Source organism: Corvus hawaiiensis, chromosome 4 (assembly GCF_020740725.1).
Source record: "Corvus hawaiiensis isolate bCorHaw1 chromosome 4, bCorHaw1.pri.cur, whole genome shotgun sequence".
NCBI lineage: Eukaryota > Metazoa > Chordata > Aves > Passeriformes > Corvidae > Corvus > Corvus hawaiiensis.
This window is the reverse complement of record NC_063216.1, coordinates 68,080,690-68,098,551: the sequence shown is the minus strand read 5'-3', so window position 1 is coordinate 68,098,551 and position 17,862 is coordinate 68,080,690. Positions and strand designations below refer to the sequence as shown.

Genomic DNA, 17,862 nt, shown 5'->3' with positions numbered 1-17,862 from the left:
CGTGACCTGTCGTCCATCTTGGGGTCCATCTTGGCAATAGGCTGTGGCTCCCCAGGGGGTACCTTTGAAGGCCTTTCAAATAAATACCTACCTTTATTCCCTTATTCCTGTCTAGTCTCTGTTACTAGGAGGTCTCTCAAGGCATCACTAATATGATTACTATTATTTGTTACATGGAATAAGATACAGGTTCTTCACGTGCAGGTAGAAGACAACCTCAAAGAAACCACAAATGTTCTACCCAGAGTATTCAGCACATTGAGTAATCCTAGGAAACAGGACTAATGTTTTCTGCTACTTACGCTGTAAGCCAAGAAATAACCAGTTAACAGTAATTTCTGTAAGGAGCTAAATTTGCTTTAAAAATCTGTAACAACTGACAGCAGCCAAATAAGAGCAAGAAAAGGAATAAAGTAATACACCTTTTTTTTCTTTTTGGACAGTGAGATTCCATTACCAGTCTAAAACTAAGCACTGTTTTCTAAGCTGCTGAAACAGCCTATGACCAGTAGGTTAACCTTAGGGAACACAGTAGCTGAGCTGTGCCAGCAGTCCTGAGATCCAGAGAAGAGGGAGACAATGGTGATTCCTTTCCAAGTGAGAAATCACCAGTGCTGCAAGAGACTGAAACCACAGGGTGAGTTCAGGACTGCATTTGTACCGGCCCAAGTGGTACTTGAACAAGACAGTTTTTAATGCCTGAGGATATGAAATTTTTGGGGGTGAAGCCTTGGCTTCATGGAGCACTGGAGCAAATGGCACATGGAGCACATGGCAAACTCAGATGTGAGTAAATGACCTTTTCCAGGTAACAAGTGAATAGGACTTCAGGAAAGAACTGGAACTACGAGTGTATTTTGTGGACTAAAGCGCTCTTCCAGGAGATACAGTAACCCCAAATTCAAATGTAGCAGTTATCTGGGACATTATTAACATGCATGCTCAAAGTACTGATCCATTTACAGTTCCTAGAGACTGAAGAACATGAAGTGAATGAAAAACAGTCTAGGGTAACAGGACATGCCTAGGCCAAAGTGTCTCACTAACAAAATTTTAATTGTGTACATTCAACTGTACTTGTATGTGGAAAAAAATTCTTCCTGAAGTGTTTGGATTTACTCTTGCTGTTCAGTCACACAGATGTGGGTAAAAATACAGAGGAACCATATTGTGGGAGACTGCTGAAAGGGCTTTATCTAAGAAAACAACATGTTTCATTCTACGGCAATGAATCTCAATTCAGAATATCAAGTAACAAATGATCTTTAAAATAAATTTCAGTCATATTACTTCAGAGTGGTTGACTGCCCTACCTTGCTAAAGGAGAAACCAAGAAAAGATGAAAGAATTCTAAACCGTAACTGTTGTTAAATAATGCAAAATATTTATAACCCCTTTATTTTTATTATAACAACACATCAGCTTTTACTAAGCAAACCCGTGTACCCAGCCCCAAGTTATGCGTGTCAGGTAATTTATGGGGAGTGCCTAGCAGGAACAGTTGTTTTTAGGAGGTGTATCGATGAATTGTGTAGTTCTGAAAAATACTCAATGGAAGGACCTTGCTCTGTGTTTGAGACTTTTTGCCCACTCGTGAGGTTCCTGTGGAGAACTGACTTCCTTCAGTCTTGAGTGATTTTTCAAGAAAACCTGTGATTAGGATGAGCTGTGGGGAGAGGGGAAGAGTACATTCATCTCAGGACATGCTCTTAGAGCTGCTGGCTACAGGAGCTGCAAGAGCGAGCACACACGCGCATGCGCCATGGCTACCTGTGTGTGGGATGGAGAGAACAGGCGTCATCTGCACGTCCCACTTGGTTCCCTTCTGCATATGGGAACCAGGGCCACGGAGCCCCTGCCTGGAATGGAATGCCACTCCAAGGCAGGCCATCTAGACCTTGTGAACTTGTTATGGCTGCTTTTAAAATTTATGGAGAAGAGTGTTTAAAGCCCTACCTCCAATTCAGGTAAACTTTGATGACCCACTTAACAAGCAGTGATACAAGTGTGTAACAAGCATTTAAGCACCTCAGACAGGAAGATTTTATCTGCACACACACTCTCTTACCTGTGATAGGTAAGAGGGACCAAGCATAAAACAATACCCATAGGCCTTCCCCATCCGATGATTCTTGCAGAATAAGTCTAGACCCCCTTGTTCAGAGGACGCCAAAGCAGCCCTGTGTTGCTCAGAAGAGCAGAGCAGCTTTCCCCAGCCAGGCTGATGATGGTAATTGATCATTATAATATAAAACAAAAGATGGAAGAGTAAGAACTAGCTTCATTGGAACTTGGTGTATTATTAGCAAGATAGGCCGTGAATGGTGACTCTGCCCCCGTAATAAACCCCTTCTCTTCCACAGATGTAACAATTATCTGAAAGTTTGGCATCTCTAATTAACTAGAATCACACACGGTCCTTACAAATCTCTTTTTAATTGCTGCCTCTAATTCAATAGAGAAAGATCAGCAGTTTACCAGTTTCAGTTTTGGCTGTGGGTTTGGCTTTTTTTTTTTTTTTTTTTAAAGGTTTACAAACCTTGAAATGAATGATTAGGAAAGCTGAAGCAGATGTTTCTTGCTAGCATCACACAGAAGTCACACACAACCAGCTGGAAGTGCTCGACTTTCCAAGTTCCTTGTCCTTACAGGGAAACTTGGACAAGAGCATTTCTCTTTTGAGTTCTTTGTATCATACTTAACTGACCTGAACTGTGCTGAGATCTTTGTACACAGAGTGTTGCTTCTCTGCCATATCAGAACTTAATTCAGAAGGATTTATGATACAAAGTACACTATAGCCTACTGTGACCTTTCCAGAAACTGCTGCAGGAATTAATTACAGCTGTTTGTAATTATGCTGTTCTCAAAGGCACTGGTCACAGCTTGGAAGGAGAACCAGTGGTCTTCACACATTTTCCTAAATTTACCAACTGACCTTCAGTAACAGGATAAAACGAGTGAAAAGCAGGTATGCTGAAGGTGGCAGGGAAAAGGAGAGCTCCATGCTGAGTGATGGTTCACACTGATTTGTGATAAACAGGCACAAGGATGTTGTCTCAGCTCCCTGTGGCAGCTGATGGGGGGCAAAAGAGAGAACTTGGCCTTCAGAAGCTTTGTTTTAAAGTGCAATTCAAAAGCTTGCTGAAATGAACTGGAAGTATTTCTCTGTACTGATGATATATACTGGACATGGAGAGATATGTTGCACATAATTTCTCTCTTCCCATCATTTATAGAAGTTTGAACACTTCAGCATGCATTGCAGGCGAATATCTGCTTCTGTCTGACAGAAAATACTCAATGCACGTGTGAAAGGTCATGAAAGTAAAATTTTCAATTGCCAATTCATACTGCTCTTCTTGATTTGTCACCATTTTAGAACGGTATCCAGTTTTGTGTTCTTTTCATACTTGAAAAAATGCAGTTATGTGACATGTACATCCCCACCTATAACAAAGTTTGACCTGAATGCTCTAAGAACGTGTGCAGACACACAAAATGCACCGCCAGGCACAGAGGGCAGTATCAAAGACTGAACTAGCACAGGACACAGGTACACAACCCTGTGAGAGATGTATTATCAGTATTATTTCCTGACATATCTGCATCATAGTACAGAAGCAAAATGCTTGCCTAACCTCATGAAACTTTTCACATTTCCACAGTTTAAAAGTTGGGTGACACAAAATGGAATTGGAAGTGAGGATTATGACACTCCCAGAAACTCAGAATTTTAACATCAGGTGTTCCCTGTTTTAAAATCAATATAATTTTGGGAATAAATAACATGGCTTTTCAGTAATAAAGCTCCTGAATAACTGCATCCTATAAGTTGTTTGAATTTACTAGCATGGAAAACATAGCACTATCATGTAACACATCACACTTTTTAATTAGGATTGCAGTAAAAACAACTATGCTGAGTTGGGAAAAGAATGTTTGCACCTTTTCACTGTACGTTTACTGGTTTCTGAAGTTTTGATGGAGTTCATCTCCCATATGAGCCTTGTAGACCTGCACGGACCTGGGTATCAACGTGCTGCTGAAAAGCATCAGGCTTTGAGAACTAAGGCAACTTAAGGAATCTCTGCAGCTGGACCACGAGAGTACTGTTCAGCATAAGTTCTGCATTTCTCCTTGGACTTGTGCCGAAGTGGGATAAAGAATAGGAAAATCTGCAATTCATTGACACCATTCCCTTTGGTCTGCCTTTCCTAACAAAACCAACATCCCAAGCAGACAAATACAAGAAACATCTCCCTACAGTGCAGAACAACAGCATAAGAGCAAGAAACAGGGAAGCAATGAGAATGTGAGCTTAGTTCACCTGCATCAATTTTTCTCTCCGTGTTCCTTCTGAAGTTCATAAAGAAATCACTGCTGAAGGATGTTTTTTAGTCTAAAAATGTCATTTCTGTGATTAACTAAAACTCTCAGTTGCTTCAGTTCACATTGGCAAGTACCTGAGTGTTATTACTGCATGCTTAGGATACAGATTTAGCAGTCTTGACTTACATTACAGTCTCCCACACACAGGTCTAATTCTCAAGATTTTCATCTCCAGCCACCAGGAACAGCTTTCTCTGCTAACTGCCCACTTTGTCTCAACAACACCAGATAAAAAAGCTCCCATAAAAAGTACAGTCCTTAGAACACAGGCCTGAGCTGCACCTAACATGGCACTGTCATTCCAGTGGATGGCAAATAAAATGATAAAACATAGTACCAAAATTGCTATTGAAAAATCAAACTTGATAAAAATAGAAGTTTAAACTGCTGTTTTAATCAATGTTTGTATCAGATAACTGTACACCAAATATTAAAGGACTATTTAGGACTAACACCCTCATCAGTAGGCTCATCTATCAGCATGACCAGAACAAGAGAAGATCAATGTTTAGCTGGCACTCAAGTACAGCACGGCTTCAAAGCAGAGATAATATCAGCATCAAAGCACAGAGAAAAACAGTGGTTAGAATATAATACACTAAATTTGCAATGTCAGTATCCCTGATGATTCTAACAGAAACAGCAACCTAAATATTGTGAAGTTAATCACTGCTTCTGAACAGAACACAAAATAACTTGCATTTATAAGAAAAATGAAATGAGTGACTGATGGGAATCAGTTCCCCAAATATTCCCACATACGCTGCAAATTCAGTGGGATCTGCACAAAATATCAGTATCTTCTATACAATTTTAAAGTGCATTTCATCTGTTTAAGAAAGTAATAAAATATCAGCTGAACACAGTGACTCATAATCAAATAAAACATTCTCGACAGTCATTCACAGCAAAGCACAAAGCAGTGAGAATTTGTCCTTTCCATTTCCAGCTTGGATACATCCGGGGTAAGGTACAGGTGCTGCACTGTCTAAACACAAGGCTCTCTACGTACCTGACCACTAGAAGAAAATAAATAAAATGACACTTGAGAAGCTTGAAGAGTTCTTTGATCTCTTGATCAGAATCAGTACAGCTTTCAGCCTAGCAGGGTCACGTGGCAGTGTACTATCTCACAACGGTTCATTTTGCCAATGAACGAGGAAAAGTCACGGATTTATTTCGGACAATTCAGCATCTTATTCACATGCAGATATTAAAAAACAGCCATTTTAATAAAGGAATACCAGTCTTGTGTTTCTTGGAAGACTTACTCAATTTTCCAAATCTGTAATGTTCAGATCTCTTTCAAAGCATTTTACTCTGATTTCCATTTCCTACATCTTTTGCAATTCCAACTTATTTACTATGCACGTGTATATCCACTTAAAAATCAACTTTATTTATCGCCAAGGAATTCTTTCACAGATGAAGAATTAAATCATCACCCTCTAAAGTAATACTTTATTTCTAATACTAGATAGAATTAATATTTCAGTTAAAGTAGTATTGAAATATTTGCTATAGTAACAAGGAAGGGAAAATCTGCATGCCAGCAGTACCTGCAATGAAAATGTTCTTTCAGAGTCAATTTTCAGGCATTTGGAGGGCTGGGGGTGACACAACACTGAGTAACACTTGTATGTAACACATGAAGTCAGTTGCCAGTGAAATGCAAAAGATCCAGTAATATCAAAAGAAAAAAAAGCAGCTACGCCCTTAAAAGCCCTTGTAGCAACTGTAACAATGTGATTCTTTGCTATGCACAAATATATACCAGGATCTAGGAAAACATCTACATTTCTGCACATCATGTCATTAACTGGAACACCACTGCACGTGCAGGGAGATACAAACAGCACCAGTGGCCTTGGGCAGATCTCTCCAATCTGCACAAGAACTAGGGCCAAGAGAGACAACTAAACCACTGGAGATTTCAGCCAAAGTAACAAAGATTTATATATCATCAAAATCCAGAGAAGGGAGAAAAGCAATAAGCAAGGACTAATTTCATTACAGCAGAACACAGGAAAGATTTATTGCTGAAGCAAAAGTCTGAAGATTAAGTTGTACGCCGCAGGAATAAAGGTTATAACACAGGACTGAAGCAAGACCTTTGTCAGACTAATGAACAATTTGGGAGGTCAAATTCTCAGAAAAAGTACTCCCCTTTCAAAGGACAACCTCATTAAAATGAACATACCACAGGGAGAGGACAACAGTTCTTTTAAATCTTGTCTTTAAAAAGCAAGTAAAAAGTAAACAGTAATGCAGCCAGCCAGCCCAGACTGCAGACACCTGTAAATGCAAAGGGAGGTCTGGTAGCCATTGATAATCCCAATATGGTTCAAATTCTGTCTGCAAGGAATTCTGCCTAGAGTGAGAATCTAGTCGGTCTCAAAAAAACAGAACACATAAAAACTGCAAAACAATCTGCCAAATTTTAAAGTCTCTTAAAATTCTGAAAGTGGTAAGAGAAAAATGGGTTGAAGCTGTGGGCACTTTAGAAGCAAAATCTCAGAACTAAGAGATACCTGAGCAGAATTCAAGACCACATCAGCCAAGACCACTGAGCAGGTCTCCAAAAGGAAAAAAAGTTCTACTCATAAGTGTAAAGTTGTATTTGCTAATCATTTTCAAAGATTTATTATTTCAGTCTGGACAGGGCCTATGCTGCAGAAAGTCGTCAGCTGTCCCAGGGGATGTATGTCCACACTTCACTAAAATCTGACAGGTTACAAAAAATTACTTGAACCAGAATGAATGGTGGGTGTATGCATGACCAGCACACTGGCAAGGTTTTTATTCTGAGTCAACTAAACAGTTTGGGGAGTTTGTGTGGTTTTTATTTTAAATAGCAGCATCTGGCAAAGCTGGTTTTGCTAAAGCTGAAGCCCTCATCTATCCCACCTAGAGAGCTGCGTGCTTGGTGCAAACTACAACCTGCAGCTCTGCTCTGCTGCTGTTCTCCCACGGTCAGCACAGACAACAGCAATGGAAGGCCATGTAACTGTAAATGGATGTTCATAAAGCCAGAGATTACAGGTGGAAGCATTATTTCCAGATAATCCAGAAAACAAAGGGAGCTGAGACCACATTCCTACTATAAGAAAGGCTCAAATTCTAACATGGACAAATTAATTTTTTCAAATCAGAATCTGCTAGAGCAATAACTTACCACATCACACATGAATCATTTGCTCATGGCAAAAGGGAAAGGAAGATCCCTGAGGCTGAAAAACTGGTAGTAATCTCTTAATTAATCAGCATTAAAGAAAACAGTAGTAAGACTTAAGGACATATTAGCCACATCCAAGAGACTCACATTTCTATTGCTTCTCTAATACATAATTATGGCTATGTAGGAGTAATGTTTAGCAATTCAAATATTGATTTAATGAGTAATTCCTTGACAGATCTATTTTAGATTAAACCAATCAGGGCACTCATCTAATAAATAGCTAATTTTAGTGCCACCTCTGAGTGTGCAGTAACATTTTAAATTTTAACAACCTATAAGCAAAAAAACATTTACAACAGAAGGACCTCAGGTAGTTTAATTGGACATCGCCTGAAAATCACATTGTTCTATTGCTACAAATGAAGCCAAAGTGACCACTAAGTGCATCAGAGTTTATAAACTGGGTACTTAAGGATGTACAACTTTCAAAAATGTTATACAGAAAAATCCTAACAAAAATCAGAGATACAGAGAGCTTTGGAAATAATAGGCCTTGGAGCTGAAATTTTACTTAGCTGAAGGACAGGCTGCAGGGCAGTTTACTGCTGTGTGCAGCTACCCAAGGGAGACGTATCATTCAGCTGTGTTTGAACTACACAGGAATACACTACACAGAGAATAAATAAGTTAAATGATAGATTTACCAGATCAGATGCTAGCTAGCCTTGAAATCCTCTTCCCTCAGAACACAACTTACAAGAATCCAAGTGTTCCATAGGTGGGGAAAGAGAACAATTAACTTGGACACTGCTGTTATTTTCTCAATGAAACACCTCTTGCTCCCAAACTGTGACTCATGAGGAACCTTCCTACTACACACATTGGCAAGCCTCTTCATTGCCTGGCACTATCAGCACAGGGAGCAATTTAAATCCAGGTATGTCTCTGTGAGTTACAGGTCACTGACAAAACTGAGGCCTTTTCAGCTTGGTAAGTAACCATTTAAATAGTCTTGGTTTTAATTGTAGTCAGATAACAATTTTTTAATTTGAAGGGGTGGTTGTTTTTTTGGCTTGTTTTGTGGGTTTGTTGGTTTTTTGGTTGGGTTTTTTTTTTTACATGAAATGCACCTGTCTGAACTGTGCCCTGAGCAGGGCCAAGAGGCAAAGCCCAGGAGGGAGTCTGCTCCCCTGCACCAGCTTATCTAGAGAGATGCAGGTGGGTAGTGGTAGCACTCCTGGAGCCCACTGTGCATCCAACTGCCCTCCACAACAAGGAGAACAGCCTGTCTCCCTGTTCCCCATGAATATCCGACAGCAGGAGTTTGGGGAGTGCCTGGAACAAGCACCCATAAGGAATCGTGCAAAGGGAGGACTGATTCTGCCTTCTGACTATTCTGCATTTCAGAGATGCCTCAGCTCTATCTCAGTTTGCTATAGCTCCTCACCCCCAAGGCATAAGGGCATCCTATGCATTAGTGCAGGTAGAAACATAACCACTTAGAGAGGCAGTTGAACTGAATCATTTTTTGCAGACCCAAAAATAAAACCAATCTGTTATTATGAACCTTTATTAAGTGGCTCACATTTCAGTATAAATCACACTAAAAAGATTTTTAAAAAAGATATTTACACTACAGTGCTGACATATTTAAAATGAAACAATTGGTATAAATAAGCTCTATGGAAAAGCCTGGAATTGTCAAAAAGAATTCTGGCTCATCTTACAAAAAATATATATGTTAAATGTCAGCTCTACTCTAAAACCTACAACTCAAATTTTTTAAAGACTTCTTTATGTTAAACCTGCAGTGTTTACAGTGCATCTGGCCCTAAGTGCTTTGATACTTCACAGTTATGGACAGGCACTGAGGAATGTTACAAAGCTACATAACTATTTTCTGTAACAGATGCGAAGACAAGTCACAAACTTGTCTCACAATTTATGATCTTTACATTATTACATCATTAAGTTTAAAAAGGAATTTAAAACCATATATACAAATTTAGCACAAAAAATCATCCTCTCTTTGTCCATGCAATTTTGGATATGATGAACTGTGTTGTCTTGTATCATCTGGATGTACGTGACCTCCAGAGCACAACTTGCCTTGTAAGTCCTTGTTACCAGGTTCAAATTTAGAATCCACTTCCAACTTTAGTGACGTCAACTCAACATGACCCAGCCTAGCCTGAACATTCTGTCCCCCGATGTCATTAGGTGTCACTGTCTTTTCAGCGAGATCAACATTCATGGGCTCTTCTTTTACTTGGAGAGATGCAAGAGGTTCATGTTTTATCGGCAAAAATTCCTGCTGCAGGTACTTGGTCTGCAGAGTATCTGGAAATTTGGTGTCTTCAGAAGTATCTTTGCTCATGGTACAAACTCTGTCAGTCTGAAGTCCAACAACCGAAGACTTGGGGTCTGCAGAGGTCCCTGCTTCAACAGTACTTGTGTTTTGAGAGAGTTCTTCCTCTGAATGATAGAGCTTGAGCCGGATGTGCCAAGCCAAACTACACACGGCTGAAACTGTTTTGAACTGGTGCACAACATTCCTCGGTATGAAATAAATGTCATTATCGAATAACTGGATTCTGGCATATCGAATGCCTTCCCTTCGCAGCTGATTAAGTTTTGCATCATCAACCCACTGGACACACTGTAGGGAAAAGGTGAGGGAAAGGTAAAAACTCTGACTTAGTACTCAGAGGACAATGACCATTAGTTCTTAGCATGCTTACCTGTGAGAGTGGAGGCTCATGCAAGTCTAACTGCATTCGCTGAACTACCTCCAAGAAGTCCTCAGCATGAAAACAAATTACATCTTTGGTTATACGAGGCTGCTCAGACCTACAGAAGAGTAAGAAATGCACAGTCAGAGGCTGAAACTAACATGCTACAGAAGATAACAAAAAGTCTGCAAGCAAACATAGAGCAAATTATTTAACTTAAACTCAACTCTAGCACAACCTACATTTTTAAAGAAAAACATTGACCAAAATGGTTAATTCTAAAACACAACCTCATTAAACTGGTTAAACAAATTAACTACAATTTCTTTATAAGCGGACATAAAGGCAGCATTAAAAGGCCAACAAAATACACTATTTTTCATTCCTATTTTTAGCTGACCTCTAGTCTGCCTTGATGCTGAAAGACAGCTGCCCCAAATACACTGGGTTTACTCTGTCAGCACTCCAACATGATGCACCCATCAGGTACCTGAGCACACAGCAGTCTGACTGGGAGCACTTGGGCAACAACTGCTCAGCATCTCAGCCTCAAACACCTTGTTCAGAGTTAGGAATAAAAGCTGAACCTACATTAAGCTGCCACAATGCCAGTAAACAGCCAATACTGGCATCCTCCACAAAATATCCCTTAAAAATACATCCCTATTTATGCTCACTAGAGAGAGCTACACAAGAGCAAAGTCTGAATTAGGCTTTGTCTCCAAATTGTTAGGAGAAGCATCTCTAGCTCCAAAGCATCTCTCCCAAAGAAATGTACACCATTTATAAGTTCCTCTGGAGACATTATCTAGAATCAGCTAACAAAAGGTAAAAGCAGATACAATCCTTATCACTTTCTGATCTAAAGGCCAAACTCTGTTCCCCACTGAAAACACATACAAAAAAAAACCTCCACATATTTGCTTTTCAGGGATGTTTGCATTTTAAAAGGATTTTTTTAAATTTAAATGTGATGATACAAAGATTTCATTTATAAAGGATAAAGCTCACATTGGAGCACTTTTGCAAGGACAGTTGCTCAGCCAGAAAGAACCTATTTGATGATTTCCTTCCCTCCTCCTCTGGAGTCCCCCGGGGCTGACACAGTGCAGCACCTCCCTGGCCTGCATAGGGCACAGGCTGTGCATCCAGGCACTGCCCATCCATCCAGGGATTGAAACCAGGGATCAGAACCACGATCCACTGCTGTCCTCCTGCCTCTCCCACCTGCAGGGCTGGGCTGGCTCCTGCCACCCCTCCAGTACATCCCTCACCCACTGTTGCCCCTCCAAAACCAGGGTACAAGTCAGACCTAGGGGGCCTGGGGAGCAGCTGATGCAGCAGAGCTGATACATTTCAGAAGCTAATAGATGTTCAAGTGCTCTTTTTTAAAAACAAGATGATCACCTTTATATATACAGATATATATGTCCTGTTATTACTGTTCGAGAAAGTGATGTACAGTTCATTCAGGCTTTTTAAACACAGGAGACATGTTTATTTCATTTAGGTCATGACCTCAATAAAGCAAAAAAAGAACCAGTCTGAGGCTATTTTCAGGAGAAAAAAAAAATCCCAGATCAACTACTGAAAGTATGCTAGGAAGAATTTTCAGACCACATATTTTACTTTCAATTTTACAAAGATTAAAATGTATCTCTATATTTTTATCTATATACTCCCAAAGAGAATTTAAACACTGAAAGCAAAAAGCTTCAGAAATACTTCTAATCAGTCTTAAAAAACATTAACTACATTAATCTACCTTTTATAATGCAGGTATTTATTTTTAAAATATGAATTTGCATTTGGAGTCACCACTATTTGTAAATGAAGTTAAGACTTAAAATCAATTGAAAGAGTATTTCGCACACTAAGAGAACATCAATCCAAATCACTGTGTTTTCCCAGCAGTGTCTATTGCGGTTTATGCATTGTCATTCCTAGTCTCAGTCCATATATATCTGTCCTAGAGGATGCATCACCAACTCTGTGCTGCAATTCTATCACAAAACACAACATTCCTTTTGCAAACAAATGAGAAAAAATACTGTCAGATAATTTAAAATTCTGCATTTGCAGACTATCTTTAGCACAACTTTGAGGTAATTATTTTGCAAAACCTTTAATTTAGAGGATATCATGTACCCACCCCCAAGCAAAACTGTAGCACAGAAGTTCAGTTAATGTCCAAAAAGATACTAAATGAAAACAGAATGTAAGATAACTTCAGAAAAACCCATTTAAGCCTCTACTAGAGAACTGCTAGAACTGGTTTTGGCAGTATTTCTTCCCCTTAACCTCCTTCTCCAAAAGGACTGGATTCTTTTTGCTGTAACTTTTCAAAACAGATTCAAGACTAGACGTTTTACCATTAATATTTCTGGCCTAATGCATAAACTCTGGCAATATATAACAAATTCCTATGATCATACAGAGAAGCACAACTTCAGTCTCTACAACACAAGCTTGAAAGCTGCTTGCTGAAGCACAGGTTTCATTTTGCCAACAACAATGCTACAAAGTGCCTTTTGCTGTCCCTGTAAAAACCCACCCAAATTTCCCACGTAAAAATCTTCTAAACTTCCATAATTTAAAGTTTCACAGGCATTTTGGAAGTTCTAAAGCTCACTTGTTATCACCTATGAAAATGGCATTAAGTAATCAGCATGATCACACCTGCATTTATCAGATTTCAGTGCCATCCTTAAGATGTTTGCTAGCAATAGTCAGAGTTCTTCTGTAAATTGTAAATACTCAAAATGATAAAAAGAATATCATAATACAGTAATTTTACAAAATACCTCAAATCAAGATCCTGTCACACTTGGGAAAGGGAAAAAATTTTTTCTTCTTCTTCAAAATACTACATTTAGTTTCCATTTCTGTCCTCTAGCACCATAAACTGCCTTTTGCCTTTCAACAGTTCTGTTCCTGTCTGTTCTGAAAGACACCATTTATCTCACCTAGCATTAATATTCATCCCTACCAAGTAGGAAATAAATCCCACTTTCTTTAAATCTACAGCAACTTATAAAACTTTTTTTGCACACTCAATCCATTTTTATGGATTTAGTTCATCAGCCCAGGAATTCCTTTATTTTCTCCTCACAGAAAGCATTATTTTTATATACATTATCTCATCACTAGAACATGTTCATTTTTACTGCCATAGTGCCTTAATCACCCCAGAGTATCTCCAGCTTTTCAGGTTTGTTCAACTACTCTAACAGATTTAAAAAAAAAACCAAAACTGAACAAAAATCAGAACTAGATTTTTCAAAACTTCCATTCATGTTGTTTCCTTTAAAATAAATCCACTCACAGATTGCCTATTACAGCAAAACTAATACCTGAAATTATTTTAATGTGCTACATTAATCAATAATGCTTCATTATCATAAGCCCTGATTAGTTCTCATCATGTAAGTACACTGAAGTAGCTTTTCAAAATTACACAAAAGTGGAAAGGGAAAGCAGGAATTATCATTTAGGCTAAATCAAGCCTGAAATACATAACTTCTATTGTGTTGCTTGTGTTGTACATTTTACTACTCTCCATATATCAGTCACAAATTTTTTATACTGAATTAAAAGAACATTTTCCATCTTTATGCTGAAGTGAAATGCTGGTATTTCTGTTTTATTCTCCAAACTGAAGTACTTTCAAATATGCTATAAAGCTATAGGATGAGAATGGGAAGCTCCCACACACTTAAATTACTATCAATTTAAATTCTTAATCTCCACAGACATCCAAGTTCAGGGAGTGGGGTTTTGTTTGGTTTCTTTACTTCCTTTGCTAGTCCCTCTCTCAAATGTGCGAAGTGTAATCTAAAATACTCAGATCTACACAGTTATCTCAGTTCTTGTCCTGCTACCCCTGCTCAGTCTTAATTCACCCCAGCATCTCAGTCAAAGCAAGCAGGAAGTTGAAGGCTCCCACTGTCATCGACCTGAAGAGGAAGGAAACTGAAAACCTCAGAGCCCAAGAGACAAACACATTATCATCTGAACAGTCCAGTTCTTCCCCAACAACGATTCTACTTTCTGTGTCAATGAACTCATGCACTGTAACACAAATTCACACAATTTCATCCAAAGGGAATTCACTCTTCTAATAGCTAGACAGACACAACGAACAAAAGGTATTTATAGTGTTTACATATGCAAAGGTAACCTCCTCCAAACCTAAGGTCATTCTCCAAGATCTGAAGATCCTGAAAAATGCCTCTTAGATCTGGACCAGGAAGCCCATCTGTTTATGGGCTTTTTATTTGGTTAACATGTAAACAAGCTTCAAATGAGGCACATTTCATTTCCAGAGTCTCATATGGGAATTCCAAAGACAGACACCAAAAAATATCACACAACTTCTAACAGGAATCTTCCTAGGTGAGCTCCCATAGATAAAGCAGGGTTGTAACAGCCATGACTTGGGAAGCAGAAGCATAAGAATTCTGCTCATGTCCAGACAACACAAAGAACTGCCAGAAGGTCTCCATGTGCACCTGTGCAGCATTAACAGCTCAGTCTCTATGCACCACTTTAACCAAAACAAAGTGTGAAGTGTTTTTACATCTAACATGACCTCAGTTACAGCAACTCAATTATAGCTATTGAACTGTCACTGCAAGGTACCTTTTGGTTTCAACCACACAGCAAAACCATATGTGAGCTAGCAGAGGGCAGACAAACATCTAATGCTCAGCCAGACTATGAAGTCTTCATTAAATCTTTAATCCTAGATTAACCTATTCTGCACTCCCTCCCAATTATAAATAGCAATTCAGGCAAACATTTTTCAGACATCTAGGTGAAGCCAATCAACACCTACCACTCGCCACAGTGCACAGCCTTCAACACTCCCACAGCAGCTGTGGTCTGTCGCTCAAAACCTTGTCCTATGTGATCTGCGTGGGCTCGGGTCCGGTCTTCAAATAGCATTTCACGGGGTTCACTGGTTCGAGGTAGGTACTGCAAGTTTTTTATTTCATTGGTAGTTCTGCATAAGAAAAACAGTAACAGTGATATAGAAATTTCTCTGAATTATCTAATTTCCACCATAGCCAATAGGACTGTGATGAACAATCCCTTCAATGAGAGCAGGAGTCAAACAGTCAAGCAGGAAGACAGTGAAATTTAGGTAAAATAAAAATGTAATGAGCTATGCAAAAAAATCCCCAGAGGTCATAACATCCACTCACATGTAACAACAGGGATATCAATTCCAGTCTCATGGCACTCATGCAATCAGTAATTGCATGTGTGTACACATTTTCCTGAAGCTTTCACCTTAAATTTCTACTAAAGCTCCAAAAAGGACCAGCACCTTACTTGGCTACACAGTAAAAATTAAAACAAAAAAATTCTGGATTCTTACATAACAAAACAACAAAAAAGTGTATTTGGAGATGAAGATTTACAGAAATTTATATTAACATACAGTACCAAACAGTAAAAGATTTGGGATAAAATGAATTTGTAAAGAAAAAAATACTAGCCAGACATTTACCAATTAAAACAATTCAACTTACCTCTTCCTTTTGAAAGGTGACTTTGGCATGTCAGCCACAGGGATCATCTGTTCTCCTGGACGTACCCACATAATGGGACCATCATCACTGTCTTTACGACTCTCTAATTTTAAACTAGAAAGTGTTCCCCATGGCAGTGTACACTAATGGGAAATACAAGCCACAATTTTGAAGTGAGTTACTTTAATAAACTTGTTAAAAGCAGCCTTTATCTCTCATGATGAAAATATTTATTAGAACACTCAATTATCTAAACAAGTATCACATACTCTCACTTTATTATAACAGCACTACACAGCATGTTGTCCCCCTTCTCCCAGCCCATTCCCTTCTGTCCTTACTTTTAAGAAGGGTGATTCTTCCAACATATCAAGGAATTCAGGGAAGTAATCCCCCACTTCCTCATCAACTGCTCCAACCAGGCTGATCTGTCTCATTGGGCCAGCTCTATACGTACCATGAGAGTATGTTCTTTTTACCTACAAGTAGAATATGACAACAAAAATTATACCAAGTCCTCTACTGTGCAAAATCTACATTCAATTAACACCTTTAATCTCTATGCTTATGCTTTCTGACATTAGTCCTTTTGTCTTCAGTGTACTTAAGTGTACTTATGAAGTCAATTACTACAAACTCAAAGACAGAAGATCTTATTAAACATCCATGACAATTTATATTTTAACACCTGAAGGTAAACTGGAGTAACTATTTATTGCCTTTCAAGAAAATAACATTCCAAACCAGCAATTGTAAAAAAATATCAACACATGTTCTGCTCAGTAACTAGTCAGTAAGGATTCTTACCTGGATTACTCAAGTCTAGATGAATTTCTACCTTTTCCCTGCAACAGGCAGAACTCTGAGTTACAAGTAATTTAACTCTTAACACTTCCTCTGCTAATCATCCTCTCCAGTACGGCCTCTCTGTGAGCACATTAATTGGAGCAAATTACAACAGTGAACACAAGGCTCATAAAGAGCTTGTACAAAAAGCAAGACAATGGTAGTCACTCCTTCATTTTTGCTGTGCTGTATTAGCACATCTTGTGCTCCTCCCTTCAGACTTTAAGGGCTGTAACATTCACCTCTCATGAGAAATCTTTTACTGTAAAATTTGAACAGAAACACATATTAAGGTTTTTTTCAACAATCTGATCTGTTGTGATAGATCACCAAAATACTCAGGCATGAGATTGATGAGGATCATGTCCACTTAAGCTTTGATTTCCTATTTAACAGGCTGAAAGACACAGTGGCATTATGAGATGAATGGTGAAGAAATCAGAACAGACGAAAGAGGAAATGGATTACTGAACGCACCAAGTAAGGCTCCTGTATGGCACCTCTAGACATTCTGCATCCAAAGCAAGAAAGAAAGTGCAAGGAAAACAGTTAATGAAATACTGCTTAGCTACGGTCCTCACCCAGACCATCAACATTCCTAGTAGTTATGGCAGTGCAGAGGACAATTAACAGCAGTTCCTGAAAAGAAAACATGGAACAACACTGTGCCCTTCTGAGAAACTCAACTGATGTAACCAGATCTTTCCAGAAATGCAGAACCAAACACTGTTCAGATCATCACTCATTCCTCCCAGCAAACAGCAGAATGGCTAAAAGTAGGATTTACAAAGTGTCTTAGCTAATGCTACAGCAAGCCATCACAGACACACTGAAAAGAACAGTCCAGTAATATTCTGCTATTCCTCAAATCCTTAGTCATACATTCCTGCAGGGCTTTTTGCAGAGACAGCTGGTGATTTTGTGATAAAATATCAGAAAACATTCGTTTTTGCTGAATCTGCATCAGCTCAGTGCTCAGCTATATCTGCACTGGCACAAAGCATCAGGAGCTTGTACAACTACAGCAATGAGCAAGGAAGAACCCTAAAACCCCTTTCTGAAGCTACGGACACCCACAAATCTGTGACACTTTATTAAAAGCCTAACCTGCAAAAGGATGTTTCTTCCACTGACATAAGTAGCATAGTATTCCACTACTTCAGCCCAGGATATTAAG

The 17,862-nt window shown here is 38.9% G+C and overlaps 1 protein-coding gene across 2 annotated transcripts in view; it reads right to left on the bottom strand.

Annotated features, from left to right (window-relative positions):
* Positions 1 to 4,766: 4,766 nt before the first annotated feature.
* Positions 4,767 to 17,862, bottom strand: part of RSBN1L (round spermatid basic protein 1 like) — a 46,680-nt gene continuing 33,584 nt past the window's right edge. For both annotated transcript variants that reach the window (XM_048300468.1, XM_048300469.1), the window contains 5 exons: positions 16,181 to 16,318; positions 15,840 to 15,982; positions 15,140 to 15,307; positions 10,312 to 10,420; positions 4,767 to 10,229 (listed from right to left, as the gene is read on the bottom strand). In XM_048300468.1, the coding sequence (XP_048156425.1) occupies positions 9,576 to 10,229; positions 10,312 to 10,420; positions 15,140 to 15,307; positions 15,840 to 15,982; positions 16,181 to 16,318 (1,212 nt within the window). In that variant the 3' untranslated portion in view covers positions 4,767 to 9,575. The remainder of the gene's footprint in view (positions 10,230 to 10,311; positions 10,421 to 15,139; positions 15,308 to 15,839; positions 15,983 to 16,180; positions 16,319 to 17,862) is intronic.